The 18,003-nt window shown below is 45.0% G+C and overlaps 1 protein-coding gene across 7 annotated transcripts in view; it reads right to left on the bottom strand.

The window, feature by feature from the left end:
* The window catches only part of LOC131444521 (AT-rich interactive domain-containing protein 1B-like), a 204,799-nt gene that overhangs the window by 48,720 nt on the left and 138,076 nt on the right, over positions 1-18,003 (bottom strand). For all 7 annotated transcript variants that reach the window (XM_058614911.1, XM_058614906.1, XM_058614910.1 and 4 more), the window contains one exon: positions 3,157-3,466. In XM_058614911.1, the coding sequence (XP_058470894.1) occupies positions 3,157-3,466 (310 nt within the window). The remainder of the gene's footprint in view (positions 1-3,156; positions 3,467-18,003) is intronic.

Raw genomic sequence — 18,003 nt, 5'->3', positions numbered from 1 at the left:
AGAAGTCACAAAAATAGTCTTTTTTCTTTTGTTTTTGTTCATAAAAACAAGCCATGTGAACTCTGAACTGCGACGTGTTTCACAAATTCAATCCAATTTTAAACATTTTGAGTATTTGCTCAGTTGTGTTTATATAGCTGGTGAAAATTATTGTTTTTTTTTCATCAGATTGTCTAGGTTGTGCTGAAAAAAAGGATATAAGACACTCTATATTGCACATTCTTATATACTGTACGTTTTAAACATAGTGATGGAAAAAAGCAGCTAACATGCTCTGTGTTCTAAGGGTTCAATGTTACATAACTCTGACTATAGACAAACTCTTATAAACTGTAACCTGGATTAACCTGAGGTTTATCAACTTTGCCTCTTGTTACGTCGAGGAAAGTTGCAAAAACAACAGAAATGCCTCTTACTCTGATGTTTAAACACAAGAAACTAAAATGAACAATTCAAATCATGAACTTCTTGCGTTGAATTAAATTAGAGCGTCATTTTTTGACTCATTCCCTAAGTTAAATCCATCCATCAATTTTCTACTGCTTACATCCTTTACATGAGGGTTGCATGTTTTTGGACAGTGAGAAGAACCCAGAGAACCTGGAGAAAACCCACACACACACACAGGGGGACATGCAAACTCCACGCAGAAAGGCCTGGAAGTAAAATATGAATTATAAAGTTTGCCACAACACTGCAGCACAAGCTCTTTGTTGCACTCGTCTGACGCAGATCATCACAGACCGGCTCCGTGTCTAAATGATCCGAGGGCAGAGTCCATTAAAGAGGAGACGGCAGATACAGGAGAAGAAATGGAGACGCGGTGGGTTTTGACTTTTTCTTGATTAGAGCTCAAACTACCGCTTCCGTTTTTCCACACTAATTAATTAGCTTATTAATGTTTGCTTTATTTTGTTTACTTAGAGGACATTGTAGTTCGCACAACAGCTTTGAATAATGATCATGTTTTTTTTTGTGCTTCAGGAAAAAAAACCAAAAACAAAACAGCGAGCGGTGAAGACACAAATCTCACAGAGCAAAACAAACACACAAATACAGACAAATGTGTCGCTCGTTAACTTCCCCGCTCCCTCCTCCCGCCTCCCTTCGCCGACTTTGTACCCAGCTGTGACGACAACATTAACCAAAGTGTCTAAACTTGAGATCCTAACTTGTGATGAAGTGTTAGAGAGCAGAGCGTCAGTAATCAGATGTGTGCTAACCACATTAGTTCTCCTGTGCCTCTCTCAGGCTGGCTGCTTCTTGATCTAATTCAAACTGATTGTACTACAGCCACTAAAACATGTCAGATGTTACTCACAGCTCCACGCTTTATCACCGTTTATTTGGCACGGGGAATATTTTAAAATGTTTTTGTTTTTTTCCCCTCTTATTAATCACGTCCCGGCGATCGGTTTCGCTTCCCGTCTCGTCACCTCGCTCCAAATCCTTATCATGATTCTTGGCACGATGTGCCTGGAAAATAAAAAAAAAACACTGTCCTGGTTTTTCATTAGCGTCACTCACTAGGAGGAGCTGGCATTAGGATCTAACTCAAGACATTTTTTGCCCCGCCTTGTCAGAGTGACTGACAGGTCTGAGACGTGCTGATGCACCGGTCAGTCACTCATGTGGGCAGAGAGGTGGCAGGAGGATGACCGGGGGGGGGGGGTATATAACAGTATAACACTTGTTTATACCGTTCTGTGTTTATCTAAATGGTTATGTGCTCATGGCCCCGGGAGACAAACAGACACACCGTGCATTGTATGATAATCCTGTCGGTGTCTTGTTTACCCTGACGTATTTTAGATAAGGCTACAAATCAGATGTGAGGAGTAACTCTCAATTTATTAGCACTTGTCTGGACATAAATATAATGGAATATGTCTGCAATCTAAGGAGCAGTAAAAGGAGCGAAAAATCCACTGAAATGTTTTTTCCAAAAATCGCCGCGATCAAGACTTAATAAATCCACACGATGCAGGGACAAAAGTAAATGAACGAGACAGATTCCATGAAGTACTTTTACACTTCGCTGTGATATTGCTCAGTGATCGGAATAAAGATTTCAAATGAGCCAGAGATAAAGTACGAGAGTCTGGAAAAAGCTGGATTGATATTATTCGCTCTTCTGCTGCAGCTCTGTGCTCGATCCAAGCTAGAGGAAGGAAAATTGATCTGAAGGAATTATTCTGTGTAAGCTGTCTTCACACACACACACACACACACACGTACATATAGTAGCAGCAGAATTATTAAAAGGTTCACCTTTCCCTGCTTTGGTTATACCAACATGTGACACAAAAGCACAGTAAATGTGATTTAAATATCAGCACTGCTGCTATAGGTGCAAGCTAAAGACGCAGATCGTGTTCCAGGGTCAGTTTCCCTCGTGACCTTTTTAAAATCCTTTTTAAATGCACATATTTAAAAACAAATCAAGTCGTCGCCTCGCAGGTCTTTAAATCGCAGAATAAGCGGAAAGGTCAAGCAGAAATGTAGGTGTGTGATAACTGAGACGCTTTCGGCAGCAGCAGCAGCAACAGGTGAGCGGAGGCCACTGCCTCTGCAGCTGCTCCAGTGATGGTTTATGCAGCATGTAAACACTGACCCACACCTAATGAGGGAGCGCCTTCTGGCCACGCCCCAACCTGTGATGTCACAGCAGCTCTTTTTCTGTCAAAGTTAAGTCTTTTTTTAATTCCACATTATCTGCACGGACACCCCTTTGATTGACAGCTGCTATTGTCTAATTTGGTTGCAGGTGACGCCTTTGAACATCTCTCAGCCAAACTGTGCTTCTGGAGGCTTAAAAAGAGGATTTCAGGATCTATCGGAGTGAAGTCACTTGTTTTGTAACTCTGTTTCCAAACAGCAGTCTCTTCTTACACGAGCATGAAGCAATTTCTCTTTAAGGTGTAAAGCAATTTTGCAAATTTCCCAGGGAATCTAACTCTGTGGTATACAGGGAAAGATGCAATGAAGTGTCTGGCACCAACAGCAAATCTTGTCAGTTGTCGTCTTATTTGTTTGTGGTGATTAAAGTAATAAAATTATGCTACAGGTTGCACCTTTCATCGCGGCAGAAACCCGATTATCGAGATTTATGTGCGCGCGCAGTCATTCTCGAGTCTCTGATGACAGCAGTCCTACCTGGTGCGGCGGTGGTGGAGTTGGCAGAGGGGCCACTGGCAGGAGAGATGGGTCCAGAACCAGACCGGGACTGCTGGGACAGGGTGGAGCCTGCAGGCGAGCCAACAGGTGAGGGAGAGGGCCCGCTCCTCTGGCTGGGGAGGTGTGGGGAGGCGTGCGGGGAGAAAGGTGACTGTCCCTGGTTACTCGCGGCTCCCTGCTCCCCCTGGCTGCTGCTGCTGCTGCTGGAGGACGAGCCACCGGCGCTGACGGCTGAGCCCAGACCGGCCTCCGTCCCTGTGGGGAGGTCATCAATGGAGCCGGACAGGTCCTGGAACAGAAGGAAGGGGCGACACTGAGTATTTATGAAGCTCATCCAATCCAAGCATTTTCATGAGTACGGAAGAGTATTAGGGCCAAAGCAGCATGAATTCTATATCTCAGAACTCAGAATTCTGAGATTAACCATATTTCAGTACACACAGCAGGTTAAAAGGTTACTCTTGATTCTGTCTTTAATCTCAGAATTCTGACTATTTCTCTTAGAATTCTGACCTTTTCTTTAATCTCAGAATTCTGTCTTTATTCTCAGTATTCTGACTTTTTCTCTTAGAATTCAGAATTTTTCTTTAGTCTCATATAATTCTGACTAATCTCAGAATTATGGCTTTTTTTTCTCAGAATTCTGACTTTTTCTTTAATCTCAGAATTCTGACTTTTTTAATGTCAGAATTCAGATTTTTTCTTTAATCTCAGAATTCTGATTTTTTCTTTAATCTCAGAATTCTGACTTTTGTCCCAGAATGTTGCCTTTTTTTCCTCAGAATTCTGACTTTAATCTCTTCATGAGCTACTATTAAGGAAGCACCAAATGTCCCCCCCCCCATTATGTCATAATGTCAAAACTATTTCCGCATGGTTTGCTCAGAATACCAGATTATAACACCATTAAGCAAGTGCAAATGTAAAGAGGCAAACACTTCCATTGCTTTCCTTCACTACGCACAAACAGGGTGAGAGGTTAAAAGTTGACTCTTGAATGAGCAGCGTTTAACTTCCCTGTGAACTGCTGAGCGTGTGACAGTGGTTAATATGGCAGTGGAGCAAAAACATTACCCGCAGAAGAAACCACCACTGTGTACACTGGCTGCTGTGGTGAAAATGAATTGTAATGGGCTTTCATTCAGACCGGGGGTGAGTTCATATTACAGTTTTCATTTCCTGTGGTGAGAGGAGGATTGCGTGTGTGTGTGTGTGTGTGTGTGTGCTTTGTAGGTATTCCCCGTCCTGAATTGATTCCAGGGAATTCCCACGAACGCTGCTGACAAAACTCTCCCTGCATTAAAGTGCAGAGAGTGTGAGAGACGGAGGAGAGACAGCAGCAGAAGTAAAAAGAAGGCCAGATGTGATGCAATGTGATGGGCTGCCCCCTTAACTACACATCACACGCTCTTTGATACACACACACACACACACACACACACACACACACACATCCTCGGCTGTGTCTCAGCTGTAGCTGGATATGAGTGAAGTCACCGGCATGTGACCCTGTGTTTTTCTTTTTTGTTTTTTTTAAGCTGGTGCCTGTTTAGGATTAAAGGGTAAGTATTGTGGATCCGTACCAGCTGATCCGTACCTGCAGAGCCAGGCCTGATGACCCTGTGCCACCTGGGCCCAGAGCAACCAGACAGACAGCGTCTATGTGTCTGTGTCTGTGTCTGTGTGTCATTCACACTTTTACACTTCTTTCCTGCTGGAAAAGTTTGAAGAGAAAACATTTTGTACGTATACTTTTGAATGTGTGTTATTATGTTACTGTGACGTGACGACAAAAAAAACAATTCAACGTAACAAACTTTTCTTTTCTTTTCTTTTTCTTATACTTTATTAATCCCTTAGGGCAGGGGTGTCAATAATAGTTTCATAATACGGTTTCATAATCGTAATAAGACATTCGGTTGTAATTACTGCTTTATTAAATGTATTACATGCGATATTAAATAACATATATTTAAGATGTTTTAATCACAGTTGTCCTCGTCATTATTTCCTCAATTTCTCAGTTTTTGTGCATCATAAATATGTTTTTTTATTGTGAAGTATACATCATTTTATATCAAAACAAGCACTTTTACTTTGAAACTCAGTCTAATGTCATCATGTCATTCACCTGGTGGGGACTCAAACCGGCAACCCTCCGGTGACAAGCCAAGTTCCCTTTCCACTTGGCCATGGAGATTTAAAGTGTTAAAAATGGTGCTTTTTCCACATTATCCCAGCAACATGTTATTTCTTATCAGTCACCCCCCCCCCGCCCATCCCATCATCTTTCCACCCATGACAACTGAGCCAGTGAGGCATGTGCCTGGCTGCTTGCTTTGGTTAATGCCATCTCAGCTGTGACACACAAAGCCTTTTGTTTTCCATCATGCTGCTGTGAGTGCCCACCCGTGCTGCCAGCCTGCCAGTCTGTCACCTGGCATTATCTGCCCTCGCACGGCTGAGCACACGGGGCGCTCGCATTCCTCCTCCTCCTCCTCCTCCTCCTCCTCCTCCTCCTCCTCCCCTGTCTTCCCCTCATTCACTCTCTCTCCCTCGACCGTGGCACCACTCGCCGTCTCAGCCAATCAAGTCACCCGGTGTTCTGAGCTCAGCGATGTACAGCGCCGCCCCTGCCAACCAATAGGGCTGGGCGTTATTTCCGACCGGCTGACTGACTGACTGCCCAGGGTGCATACCATTTCACACGGAAGGAGCCGGAGCCGGAGCCAGCGTAACCATGGGAATGGCTTTCCCAAAACACAGAGAGAGCGAGCCGGATGCACTGCTATGTTGTTAACCCACAGGCTAATTGTGAGAATGGTTCGGAATAATTGCATTCACCTAATTGGGAGCTGTTGCCAGCTTTTCCTGTGGTAGTTTAGGGGTGGGAAAATGTGCGCCAGTAATTCGTTTAGAGGCAGTTAGGCACATTTGGATTATACATACACTTGAGCACAGCTGTGTGGCCCAAGACCAAAAAAGTAGCGCCAGTGCGTAACACGAACGGGGTGAGAAGCTTAACAACACTCGACTGTAAAAATGTCAATCGTAAATACCTCATAAATCCCTCGTTAGGGCTGCATTTGCAGAAACTACCACTCCGACAAAGTCATTGCACAATGCACCTGCAATCAACACACGTGACATGTACACTTTGTCCTTATCAAAAAGCCAGGGAGCATTGTGTTACCTGGCTAACTGTCTGCATCACAGTCATATGTAAAGAATCAAAGCCAGCCAGCCAGATAACCAGCCAGGCAGCATGCAGTCAGGGGATCCAAACGCCCAACAATCTGGGGCCCCAATCCAAAGTGGCCCAAATCCAATTTGTTTGGCTCAGGGCTGCAAATTGCTCTGTGCATTGAGTCTCCAAATAGCTGTCAACCACTCCCGCTTGGCGTCCTGTATCGCTTAATTCGCTCCTGGAGCATGTAATTGTCATAATAAGAAAAATATTGAGGTGATAATAACCAGTTACTTTGAGATGCCCCCTGTCCGCCTCAACACACACACACACAGTCACATATATGCACATAATGGGCCGAGACTGCCATCTACACATTTCACACAACATTGGAGAGGCAGCCACTCGTGACCTTTCACCTCGCTGCTCCCTCTCCCTCTCGTTTGGTGCGTGTGTGACAGGAGCGCAGGCTGCTGGCCTGTCACAGCGAGACATGCTTGAGCACTGATGCAGCCGAGGGTACAGACGAGACCACATGTGCGCTTACACACACACGCACACGCACACCATCCTATCCCTCACTCACACTCACTGACTCACGCAAACGTACAGGCGTCAGTGTGAAGCAGGGAGCTGTCACATCCAAGAGACTGTGGGCCCCTTTTCCCTCGACCACGGTGCTGATGTTTTCTCCTCTCGCTGCACACTGGGAATTAATCAAAGTTGTTATTGAGGAAGGCACCAAGTGTGTGTGAGTTAGAGAGCGAGAGAGAGAGCCTGTGTGCGCACTGTCTAGACAGGGAGGAGCCAATGGCTACAGCTTCCTGTGGGCCACAGGAAAGAAGAGCGGCAAGAGAAATTAGCTTCTCTCTCTCTGTGTTTCTCCCAGTCTCGTGTTTTCTGTCTTTCCATCAATCAGCCTGTCAGAGGGATAATATCACAGATCTATGACGAAGTCTATTTGTCAACATGATAACAAAGATAAAAGACCTGCAGGACTGAGACTCTTCACAGGCCTTCACCTTTGGACCTTTGACCCCGAGAGCCATGTGTCCACTTAGCTGTTTCTGTGACATTTTAAAAATCCAACAGCAACAGTGTTCATATTACTACGCCGATGAAATATCATTCATTCCCATCACACTGGAGAGTGACACAGAAATGGGTTAGGGTTATCGCTGACGACGTGTTGGCACGAGCGCACGCTGCGTTGCCGTAATCACGCGATCGGTTTCTGAAAGCTGAGAAGTTGCACCTTTAAAGCCAACGTGTGGTTATTACGGTAATTTCACTCGTGCCGTTTCAGGAAGCCGGAGAATCAGCGTCTTTGTCGCCAGAGAGGAGAGAGTGGGAAGAACACCTGTGCATCGTTTTTGCCTGTTTTTGCACAGTGAGAGTCAAAGACTCAGAAAATGTTTTATACTGTTCCAATTTCAAATTTAACATGCAAAATCTACTGTTTGTTTCTGTTCAACTGCAGTGTTTTTCAAAATAAACAGTATTTTAACACAGTAAATTGTAAATAACTGCCAGATATTGGTAGTTATTCTCGAAAAATGGACCAAAAAAACGTAGTTACTGGTCCTTTTATGGTTAAATTAAGCAAAAAAAAAAAAAGTAACTGCGCAACATAAGAGTCAAAGCTGCTCAGTGCATTTAGTGAATCACCTGAAACATGAACATCCTTCAGGCTCTGTGACTGTGTGTGTGACTTTGTTCCATCGCGATTCGTCCTGCTCTCATCCGAGGCCCTGCTCTGCTCGGTCTCAACAGGTGGTTGACATTTTATCTGCTACAACTCTAATGAAAGAATACACTTCTTCTCCCACCTGCTGCACTTTCCACTGGCCACCAGATCCCATGCAAGCGCGCAGTAGCAGGTACAGTGTGGCTGTAAATGTTAGTGTGTTTGTGAAATGAATCTCTTTCTGAATAATAAACTGTCCTCTCTGTGCTACTATTGCAGCTCAGAGACAAAAAACCCTGCGTTCTGCATTGAAAAGCCTGGAACTTGTGGTGGATTCCCACTCAAAGTGGCGAGGTCAGACACTTGAAGCCTCATTTTTTTAGCTCCGGCTCTGGCATTCATATTCACAGAAAACTAACACAACTGCCATTCAGAAAAAGATTGCTCGACAGCCAGTGTGACAAAAATTGTTTATCACTAATGTGTGAACCCAGTTTCTTTTTCCCTTCCATTTCCATTAAGTAGGCAATGTGTATGCATCCATATAGGCCCTGTTTTAACATGGATTGTAATGTTTCACACAGCGGTGATTGTTCTCCACCTCACTGTGGTACCGTATATACAGAAATAACACTACAGTGAGCTCAGAGGCCACTTTTATTCTCCATTTCTCTTCTCTGAGTAAATATGATGATGCAAACTGTAATTAACTCCAATAGCCATGGTTTGTAGGCCTGGGGGAGAGGTCTGCTCATGGCAGCGCTGCACTCATTTATCGGCCGCGGCCGCTGTGCTTTAAATCTTTATGGCGCGTTGGAGAATAGGCGCAAAACGCTATTACACAAAAGATGTTTTTCTTTTTTATCCTCTTCCCCAAACCGTCGATTGAGGCGCAATCCAAATGAAATGCCATGCAAATGAAGCCAAATGGACTGCCAACTGTGTTTGTATGTGTGAAAGAGGGTTTTTAACATGATGCCCCATGTAGAGCATGAACCGTAATACCCTTCCACTAAGTGCTATTAAGTACAGAACGAAGAAGAGAAATGAGCGGGAGTGAGAGAGATTTAACACAACACCCCCACCATTATTTCTTTCTTTGATGTCAATTGGCTGGTGCGTTTACTGAGGCTGGAATGATGATGATCATTTGTGATGATGATGAAAATTGATAAAAAAAATGAGACAATTTAAGCATTTCTCTATGAAATGCTGATCAAAATGTGCAGCAGTCACAGAACAGTTAGAACACTATGAGCAGTAGCGTGTGTGGGTGGCCTGTAGTTGTTTGTTGTACGCAGGAATGTGCAAACACGCCTTGACGGGCAATGCCTCTGCCAGATAACGTGTGTGTTTGTGTGCAAAGTGGGTTTACATCCGTATATATATGAATGTATGAGAGCATGTGTGTGGAGATAAAGAGTTCTTGGGCAGAGGCTCTGCTGCCCGCCTCTCGAGGGTCCTCTGGGTGAATTCTTCAGCGAGGAGCGTAGGCACGACCCGGAAGCGTTCCAAAAAATGGTCGTGAGAAATGTTTGGTATGAGTACGGCTCGCCAAAACCCACATGGGCTTTAGGCTACCACTCAGCAGGCACTCAAATATGTTAGCATGCCAACCCATGGACCTCTCTGCTGTGCCATGTACTTGGGGGCGGAATGTTCCAGTCATCCAAGACTGACACAGGTCTTCTTCTTCCAGCAACAACTGAGATGTGAGACATAACCCTTTCACAACGGCAGGGCCAAAAAGTTGCTGCTACCTCGGGAATTGTGACATCATCAGTGGGCGTGCCATATTCTGGGTTGTGAAGACGAGCGGGAAGGAGAGGAAGTATGGAGAAAAAGTGCCGTAACGCCGTCCCCCCCCAATGTTGGTTCGCCCAGAAAGCACCAGGGTTCTGAGACTCAACAATGGAAACAGAGCCAGAACCAGAACCAGAACCGTGACCCACGATGAGTCAAGTTAAATTATGCAAACACGAGTTAATAGAAACCATTAGTCAGTTAAAAGATTAGCAATCTGTTCATGGTTAAATCATTAAAACGGTTACTCACAAAATAGATAAATGTGCCATTAACTATTTATTGATAGAGTCTGAGCATACACGTATTGAATTAATCACAAATAACATGAAAGACCAAACTGAATCTATTAACGCATACATCCGTCTGCAGCTACAGCGAATCGTCGCTGGTCCAGACCAGAGAGGACGAGACAAAAGCTGTGCTGTAAATAAAAATTGAATTTTTTTTTAAATAACATTATACTTCAAAATAATTGCTTTGGAATGGAACAGCTCTGTTTTAGTACTCCAAAATGTTCAAAATGAGAAATAAAGCAGCGGATCTATAAGCAGTTATTGATAAGAGTAGTTAAAAACTTAACGATACACAACACAATATTAAGGATTCTACTTCTGCAAACAGTGGATAAAACATTCAGAAATATAACGTTTGAGGAGCGACGCAGCAGAGGTGAAGAGCGGCAATGCTCGTGTGTCTGCACCCTTCATGACGTCCTCACAAGAGACAAAAAAACACTCGTCCCCAGAGTCCCCGACAGTGGACACCTGACTCCAGTAGATGCAACAAATCAAAGTAACTCAGCGCATTAACAATTATTGCTTGTTGAAAGATAGGGGGCTCCCTGAGTGATAAGTGACCCGGCTCTTAAGCCTCTCTCTCTCTCAGAGTGTGGAGATATAGAGCAGGAGGCCACTTTGAAAGGGACAAAGAAGGCACTATTACCCCCTAAGCTGCTAAAAGGTGCCAAAAATCTGACGCCGCGTGTCACTAAACCGCGCGGGATTAGTGCTGACTCACTCCGATTCTCCCTGATAATGTGCCAATCTGTGGCAGCTCGGGAGTTCTTATCCAGTCGGACCAAATTCACTTACTCCGCCGCACCCCTTACACACAATAAGTTAAGTTATCTCTAACCACCGACAGCATCCATTTGAGGCTAATAAAAACGGCCTCTTTGTCTGCCTGTAGGTTCTAAAGCCAAAGATGCCACCAAGTCCGTGGCATCCATCCGGGCACGTGACCACGAGGACTTAGACCATTGGTATTCTGCTCAGACGTGCGTGTATTTAAATGTGACTCCATTTAAAATGGCAGCTTTAGACGCAGCAGTAAGCCCACTTATTGTCTGAGCTTTGAATTTTATTTGATTTTTTTTCACAAGTCCGCTGAGGTACTTCACGCTCCTGCTTTCTAATGCACAAGCCGACCACTCTGCAGCCTCCCTCACGCCTCCACACACACACACACACACACACACACACACACTCACCCCATTTGTTCTGCACGTATTAGTTCCACTAATGTTTTTATTTATGGCATTCCAGCATGACATACTGCCATCCACCCACCCCTCCTCACCTCTCCTCTCACCCAAGAGGGAAACTTGAAGAGCCAACACATGACACAGAGTGTGTATTTGTGCCGAGTTGTGTGTGTGTGTGTGTGTGAGAGAGGGGAGCCAGCAACTAACTAAATAAATAAATAAATAAATAAATAAAGAGCCCAAATTCCTCATTTCTAATTCAGCTGCTCGTTCAGCTTAACCTCTCTCTCCTCAGCAATTAAAGCGCACGCCACATCCTTCACGCTGCGTACAGCCGAGGCTAAATAATGCAGGGGGCATCCAGCACCCGCATCCTTTATCATCCCAAATGACAGCCATTTGCATATCTCCCCAGTCAATTAGAGCGCGGCGGAATAATCAGCCCATAATTGGGGGAGAGCGTTGGTAATCACCCGCCCTGGCACACCGACAGGGCCATTGGAGGAGAGAGGTTGTGTGTGAGGTTGTGTGTGTGTGTGTGTGTGTGTGAGGGAGACAGTGCAACCATGACTGCAGCCTCTTCACTTCAAACCAACACGTCCAAACAAGCAGTCCAACTTCTAATGTCCTCCGTCCTCCTCTGCTCACTAATTTGCACACATCAGCTGTGGCCTCTAACAAATCATGTCTATGTAATATTCTCTCTCATGGAAATGAGTGTGTGTGAAAAAGTGAGACATGAATGACGGGTTTCGCTCCATTCATTCTCAAATGTTATCAAATGTTAATTGCTTGCCATTTAAAAGCATGAATGGTGACATCCTCTTCAGCGTGGCTGCTCTGTTCAAGACTCCCTAACATCAACACCGAGCGTGATTGTCCTTCCTCCCATTTGTTTGTATGCGGAGGAACCAGTTCTGCACCTCGTCCAAAAATTGTGGCTGTCTTGGGGCAACATGTTATTCTTTGCCCGCCTGTAATTCTTCTGTGAATTGAATATGTGAAGCTACTCTGTTCCTTTTATACGGCAACAAAGCCCCATGTTATGAACAGACCAGGCCAACGGGAGAAAGACTGTGCCAAGACACCAGGGAGAAAATCCCCCGCTTGTCGTCTTTGGATGCCGACGATCAAAGTCGTTTCATAGGAAGTTTTTTTTTGCCCGTGCAGCTTTGAAGTGCAGTCGCTGCGCAGCCTCTGTATTTTTCAGTTGGAAGGAGAGCGGACCGTTTCTGTGAAACAACGATTCCCTTTAATACACTGTAACCTCAGATTCCTCAGACGCTTTGGTGCCGTCCTCTGAACATGACAAACACAAATGAAAGAGAGACAGGGGTTGACAATAATGTGTGTGTGTGTGTGTGTGTGTGTGTGTGTAAAGGAACATCAGAGAAATGCAGGCAAGGTTAGCTCCCACTGCAGCTGCATCCTTTTGTGTTCCTCCAGCTGCTTTCTTTTCCCTCATGCCTTTGTATTCACTTTACCCAGTCCAGTCCGGTCCGGTCCAGTCCAATGAAAACCAGAGGCAGCTCTGGGCCCGCCGTCGCTTCGGAGAGATAAACTGTGTGTGCCATTTACCTTTCCTTGATGGAGGTGACAAGAAGTAGTGAGAGGAGGTTAGAGCTTGCACGGGGAGGGAGGCGGGGCCAGTGCAAAAGGATGATAGCCATGATTTTCTGTTTTGGATTTTATAGCAGGAAAGTGGACCTTCAAGACAGAAACAGAGTTTAAACTCAATCACGCCGAGAGAGAGAGATGACAACTCTCCCTCTTATCCGTAGAGGGAGGAAACACTGATTTCCTTTCTACTCCTTTTTTTAAAGGGAGTGTCTTCCTCTGTTTAATCCCTCAGTCCTCTTCTCTCAAGGAATCTCTGACATTTGCTGCCAGCCAGGCAGCCCCATGCTGCACAGACTTATGCATCACTGTCAAAATGACTCTGATCAAAAGAAGGGAGAGGGGAAGCGGTGGTGGTGGTGCAGGGGGGGGGGGAGTTGTGTCTGGGTTTGAGAGTCTGTTTTAGCCGGTGCGATGCAAAACTCCGTCCCCACTGGACACGCCGACTGTCAGAGTGTCCGCCCGGGTAATCCGTCTGAGCTGACTGACGATCGATAGCATGGATCGGCGGGAAATCTGAGAATGATTTGCTTGTGATCTGTGCAAAAATTAACACACACAACTCTGACTTTGCCCATTAGCTTCAAGTTGGAGAAAAAAAAAAACGTCAACATCTGTGACTCATCAAAGCCCGGACGGTTCGGTGAGAGTTTGGCATCATTTGTGGACCTCACCTGTCCTGAGTCAACAGCCAAGACTAGAATTATTATTATTTTTTGCTTTATTGATCGATATTTTCATTATAACCTTTTAAGATAATTGTAAATTAAGAGTTTTGAGACATACTCGAGCCCTTTACTCAGAATATACCTGGCTGCTGACCGTGTGCACTGCACAGTTAGCAAAAAAGTCAGAAATAAAGTGGTTTCATGAACATGACGGTGAGTTCAGTGAATGATAGCGACCTCCAGAGTTCAACATCTTTGGGATGCGCTAAATGATGCTGTGCAGTCATGACAACATGAATCACAAGTGAGTGAGTGTGTTTTACAACTTAATGTATGTTCTACCATCTTCTGTTTTTCTGTCACTGATCCTAAATTCCTAACTTTCCAGATCCAGAGGAGACATGTAATAAGGTTCTTCCATGAATAAGGAAAGGTTATAAATAACATGAATTTGTTTTTAGATGAATCGAGTCGCTCACACACACACACAGGGAGGCAGCAGTCCTTTCAGGGCAGGCCCTGGCGTCGGCGTCAAGTATTTAAATAAACTTTTTAGCGGTGGAAACACATTGGGCTCACCATCAAAGAGACTTCTCTTCAAAAGAGTCCCGGGTTGGTAAAACAGGGATGGAGAATGCACCAGGCAACATATTGTAGGAGGTACAAAATGGCTAGAACTTCACCACAACAAAGGCAGATGAGTGGAGGGGTGCAATTCATCACACCCTCAACAAAAAAACAAGTGTGACCGACTGTCCGTGACCACAGGAACAAAACAAAACAAAAAAAGCTCCTTAATTGGAGACGCTGTTTTTTTTCTTAATTTTTTATTTCATTTTAAACCATCTATTCATCCAACCAATTTCTTGTTGCTCCGTCTGAGCCCTTGCCCTCTCCGAACTCCCTCTTTTCTCTCGCCTTCTCCCCCATTTCTTCACTAAAACAGTTCTCTGTGAGTTATTCTGGCCTCCGACTTAAATTAGAAGGCAGACAGCGCTGCAGGAACACACAGGCAAAGAACGAGGAAAAACCTCTGGGCCCTTTATGGATGCGAGCTTTCTTTACAAACAGACAGACAGAGAGGCCTGAATCCGCACACCATCCACCTCAGGCGGAATCTCATTTGTCAGGCATTCAGCTGACGACCAGAGGATAGAGAGACGGAGCGATCGAATGAGTGCAGTGGACTCGCGCCCACCCCGCCGCCGCCGCCGCCGCCGAGCCATCATTAGCTATGCACAAGACAAACTGCTGACACAGAGTCACACAGCGTGCTGAGCGGGGCTCTGGTGGGAAGGCAGGAGGAATCCATTCCTCCGTCCCTCCACCTGTCTATTGACATCTCTGGCTCTCCCTCGTCTGCCTCCGGTTTTTGCAATTACAATCAAACGGCAGCATCCTGGCCCCTGAAGCACTGACTGACGGCTTGGATTAACCAAGATGTGGAGAGGCCTTGGGATGCTGTGTGTGTGTGTGTGTGTGTGTGTGTGTGTCTCCCTGCCTGTCAGCCAGTTTTTGTTTGTCCACATGTGAATATTACATTGTTTTGTTGGGCCTGTGCGTCATGTTTCACAGTATCTGTGTCTCCTCCTGTCTATCGGTGGATTTTGTGCATCGCTGTGTACAGGGGCGGTAATTCACTATCCGACGTTTGTAAATCCGCTCAGATTTACCTGAATAAACGCAATCAGATTGTGATTTTTTTGCGCGCAGAAACTGAACCCTCTTCCCCGAGGAGGCAAATGTGACATCAAAGCACCTGTAAAGTGACATATAGTGAAATATTCTGCTGACTCACCCGTTAACTCCAACCCAGCGAGATGGCGGAGGAGGCATCGCAGACAGGTAACAAGTTCACAAGTTCAACCTCGTGTGAGCAACAGTACGTGTGATAATGGCATCGTGTGTGTGTGTGTGTGTGTGTGTGTGTGTGTGTGGGGGGTATCTTAGAGGGAAAAGCGTGTCGAGTAATATTAAGATGTGATTTTTTGGATAAAGTGACAGCCCTATTTTGCACAGTAGTTTCATATTTGTAAATGAAAGTGGATGCATATGTGCGGAGTGATGCATTATCATTAAAACTAATAAAAATGACAATGCAATTAAGCATTTTTCAATTAAATCCTACACAGTGGATCATTTGCTTATAATATCGGGGAAACTTCCAAAGTTTCATGTGCAGCATCTTGACAATTACAGACAATTAAACCTTTATATTTCCATTTAGATGCAAATACTGCACATTCAATGACACAGAAATCCACACAATTAATGAACATGATGAAAGGTAACATTTCCGTGGGTGTACACAAATCACAGAGCTGTGAGGGATCGCACGCAGTCTCTGAATTATCTTCACCGCCACGTCAAATGCGCAGCAGCACAGCAGCACCGCTCCTCAGAAGGTACGAGAATAAAGTGCGAGGAACAAAACATGTCAATCCGCCTTATCCCGAGAAGAAATCTGAGCAGCGCCGCGGTGTCTTCTGTGGGATTGTTTCTTTAACCCTTCCCCGCTTTCACACTGACGCCATCCGTCACAGACGACAAACGTGACATGACAGCCGCTGCCTGTGAAGCCGAGAACTGTACTTACAGCGGCAGCAGTGCGCAACAAGGGGAAGACTGTCAAGACAAAAACTTCATTTAGAGCTGCTGATGCTGGCGCGGCCTGTAAATCCTGTTTTATTGTTTGGAAAAGAACCCACAGATTCCCATTAAGAACATTTCTGCGTTGCAATTAACACTTTTACAGTAACTCGTCGTATTAGAGTGAACTAAAGCCCGTAAGACAGCACTTTGCTTTAGGGTCTTCCGAGCCAAAAACCCGTCGTAGGCCTTTAACTGCTCAGTCACTCTGCCTGCTGTGTGTTTAGACCCAATTCTGTGAAATATGATTTGTGAGTGGCTTTCCTCCAAGAGAACCAATTCTGTGTCTGTGTCACAAATCAGCCGCAACATCACATGGAGGATAAAACCATCTTAACACCGTCTATGAGCACGCCAGCGACTCACATTCACTCATTCATGACAGTCACAACATTCTGTCGCGTGAAGTCGTCCTGGATGCCCTCTTCGTGAGCCAACGGTCGGCCCGGCTGCGTGTGTGTGCGTGTGATGTAAGCACAGTGAAAGGAGAGGTGACAGCGGCGCGAGACTGATCTAATAAAAGGAGAAGATGAAACGCTGTCAGACGCTGCTGCTGCTGCGGCGAGCAGCTCAAACGCCAAGCGACGTTTGGTAAAACACGCACGCGTTCCTTCTCCCAGACATTCTCCTTCACACGCACACACACACACACACACATCAGTGTGACAGGCAGTTTCATAGTGTCGTAGCTGCGGTGTTGGCCTATAAAAAGCAGTGCTGATATGATTTAATGGGCGAGTCTTATTATAAGACTGTCGCCGGGGCCAGTGTAATCTGGCTAGCGCTCCGGGGCACAGCGCTAAGACACATGCACTACAGTGCTCCACAGCAGATCATATTGCTGTGTGTGTGCTACGCGTTGCTATTATAAGACGGAGCCATTTTGCTACAATGATACGCCGTGTATACAGTTGTCATTTGGGAAGGAGTGATTTATGACTGTGAGGCATGAGAATAAAGACAGATTATTTTTATTCATGTGTCTTTGGAGGCCAACTTCATTCTTTCTTTTTCTTTTTTTCTGTGTGTGTGTGTGTGTGTGTGTGTTTGCACTGAACTTATTTTTACGCCGAATCAAAGGGAAATCATCTTCAATACAAAACACACACACACGTATGGGCTTTGTGGTATTTAAGTAAGCCCTGCAGAGAGTGTGGCCCACCCAGTCAAAAAAAAAAAGAAAAAAAAGCACAATGTCACATTGACATTGATTCTGAATCTGCACTTAATAGAACAAGATCCCTCTGTTAGCCGTCTTCCAATTTTTGCAGGGACTAAATTGCTATTAATTATAAATAGCGGAGCAGCTGTCTTAAAATATATGACATATCTACTAGGGTATTAGACACTGTGGTGATATTGCCTCTCCTGCCACTTTTAATATCAGCACCCTGGCTCCAATCACAGCCTAATAATGGCTTCTCATTATGAGGCGTGCATGTGTGTGTGTGTGTGTGTGTGTGTGAGGGAGAGGAGACTCCAATTTCACCACTTAAAAGGCACAGATGACACCATGTAAAAAGTTAATTTCATTTTAGACATTTATGGAATGGGGCTGTAAATTTAAACTCTCGAGGTGCACCGTGAGGCCATCAGCCCTGATAATTGAGATACTGAATAATTAGATGTAAGCAATTCATTATGTGTGTGAATGTAAAGCAGGTGTAAAAGACTACAAACTTTATTTGAGGACAGCGAGAGGGAAAAGCGTGTGTTTTTACACACGACG

Source organism: Solea solea, chromosome 18 (genome assembly GCF_958295425.1).
Source record: "Solea solea chromosome 18, fSolSol10.1, whole genome shotgun sequence".
Classification (NCBI taxonomy): Eukaryota; Metazoa; Chordata; class Actinopteri; order Pleuronectiformes; family Soleidae; genus Solea; species Solea solea.
The sequence above is the reverse complement of the archived record's forward strand: the minus strand, read 5'-3'. Positions and strand labels throughout refer to the sequence as shown.